This window comes from Nestor notabilis, unplaced genomic scaffold, assembly GCF_000696875.1.
Source record: "Nestor notabilis isolate BGI_N333 unplaced genomic scaffold, ASM69687v1 scaffold13697, whole genome shotgun sequence".
NCBI classification, from domain to species: domain Eukaryota; kingdom Metazoa; phylum Chordata; class Aves; order Psittaciformes; family Psittacidae; genus Nestor; species Nestor notabilis.
The window spans coordinates 1,221-2,248 of NW_009936128.1; the positions used below are offsets into that span (position 1 = coordinate 1,221).

Here is a 1,028-nt window from a genome sequence, read left to right on the forward strand (position 1 = left end):
GGGGGGTGGTGTCTTGGATCCATCCTGTTCTTGGCCTCGTCCATTCCCAGCCCATTCCCATCCTCATCACAGCCCATTCCTGCCCAATTCCCACCCCATCCTCATCCCATCTGCATCCCAAGTGTCCCCTTGGCCCCGTTGCACCCATGGCCATGTCCAGGGGGTCCTGGTGTCACTTTGGCCCCATTGGATCCATGGTCCATGTCCAAGGGGTCCTGGTGTCCCCTTGTCCCTATTGGATCCATAGTGATGTCCAGGGGTTCCCATTGACCTCATTGCACCCGTGTCCAACCCATCCCATTGACCCATATCCATCTCCAACCCATCCCATTGACTCCCTTGACCCATGTCCATGTCCAACCCATCCCATTGACCCATATCCATCTCCAACCCATCCCATTGACTCCCTTGACCCATGTCCATGTCCAACCCATCCCATTGACCCATATCCATCTCCAACCCATCCCATTGACTCCCTTGACCCATGTCCATGTCCAACCCATCCCATTGACCCCATTGCACCACGTCCACATCCAACCCATCCCACTGACCCCACTGGATCCACGTCCACCCCAAGGCACCCCATGGACCCCAACCACCTCCCCCTATCCCGTCAGCCCCGTACCCCCACTCACCCGCACCAGCCGCGCTCTCTTGACCAGGTCGTTGAGCTTGCGGAGCGCGGCGTTCCGGGGCAGGTTCTGGATCTCCTGGAACAGATCCTGCTCCTCCAGCTCAAAGAGCTGCCGGTTGTCGGCGATGAGCAGCGGCTCCGACCAGAAGGACCCGATGAAGACCCTGAGCACCTCGGGGGTGTTGAAGACCTTCCCTAAGGACCACATCAAGGCCCCATAGACCCGCATGAGCTGCTGCGTCTCCACCATGTCGGCCTTGTTGAGGACCACCCGGATCTTGTCCTCGTTGCCTTTGAGGGCCCGGATGGCCTCGGAGAACTCATCCGAGATCTCCAGCTTGTGGGCATCGAAGAGCAGGATGATGAGGTCCACGCGCTCCGCGAACCACTGCAG

General features: G+C 59.3%; 1 protein-coding gene across 1 annotated transcript in view; it reads right to left on the reverse strand.

Annotated features, from left to right (window-relative positions):
* The window catches only part of LOC104408546 (EH domain-containing protein 2-like), a gene marked incomplete at both ends in the record, with an annotated part of 1,259 nt that extends 237 nt beyond the window's left edge, over positions 1-1,022 (reverse strand). The window contains one exon of the mRNA XM_010018188.1: positions 636-1,022. Within this exon, the coding sequence (XP_010016490.1) occupies positions 636-1,022 (387 nt within the window). The remainder of the gene's footprint in view (positions 1-635) is intronic.
* Between the last annotated feature and the right edge of the window lie 6 nt (positions 1,023-1,028).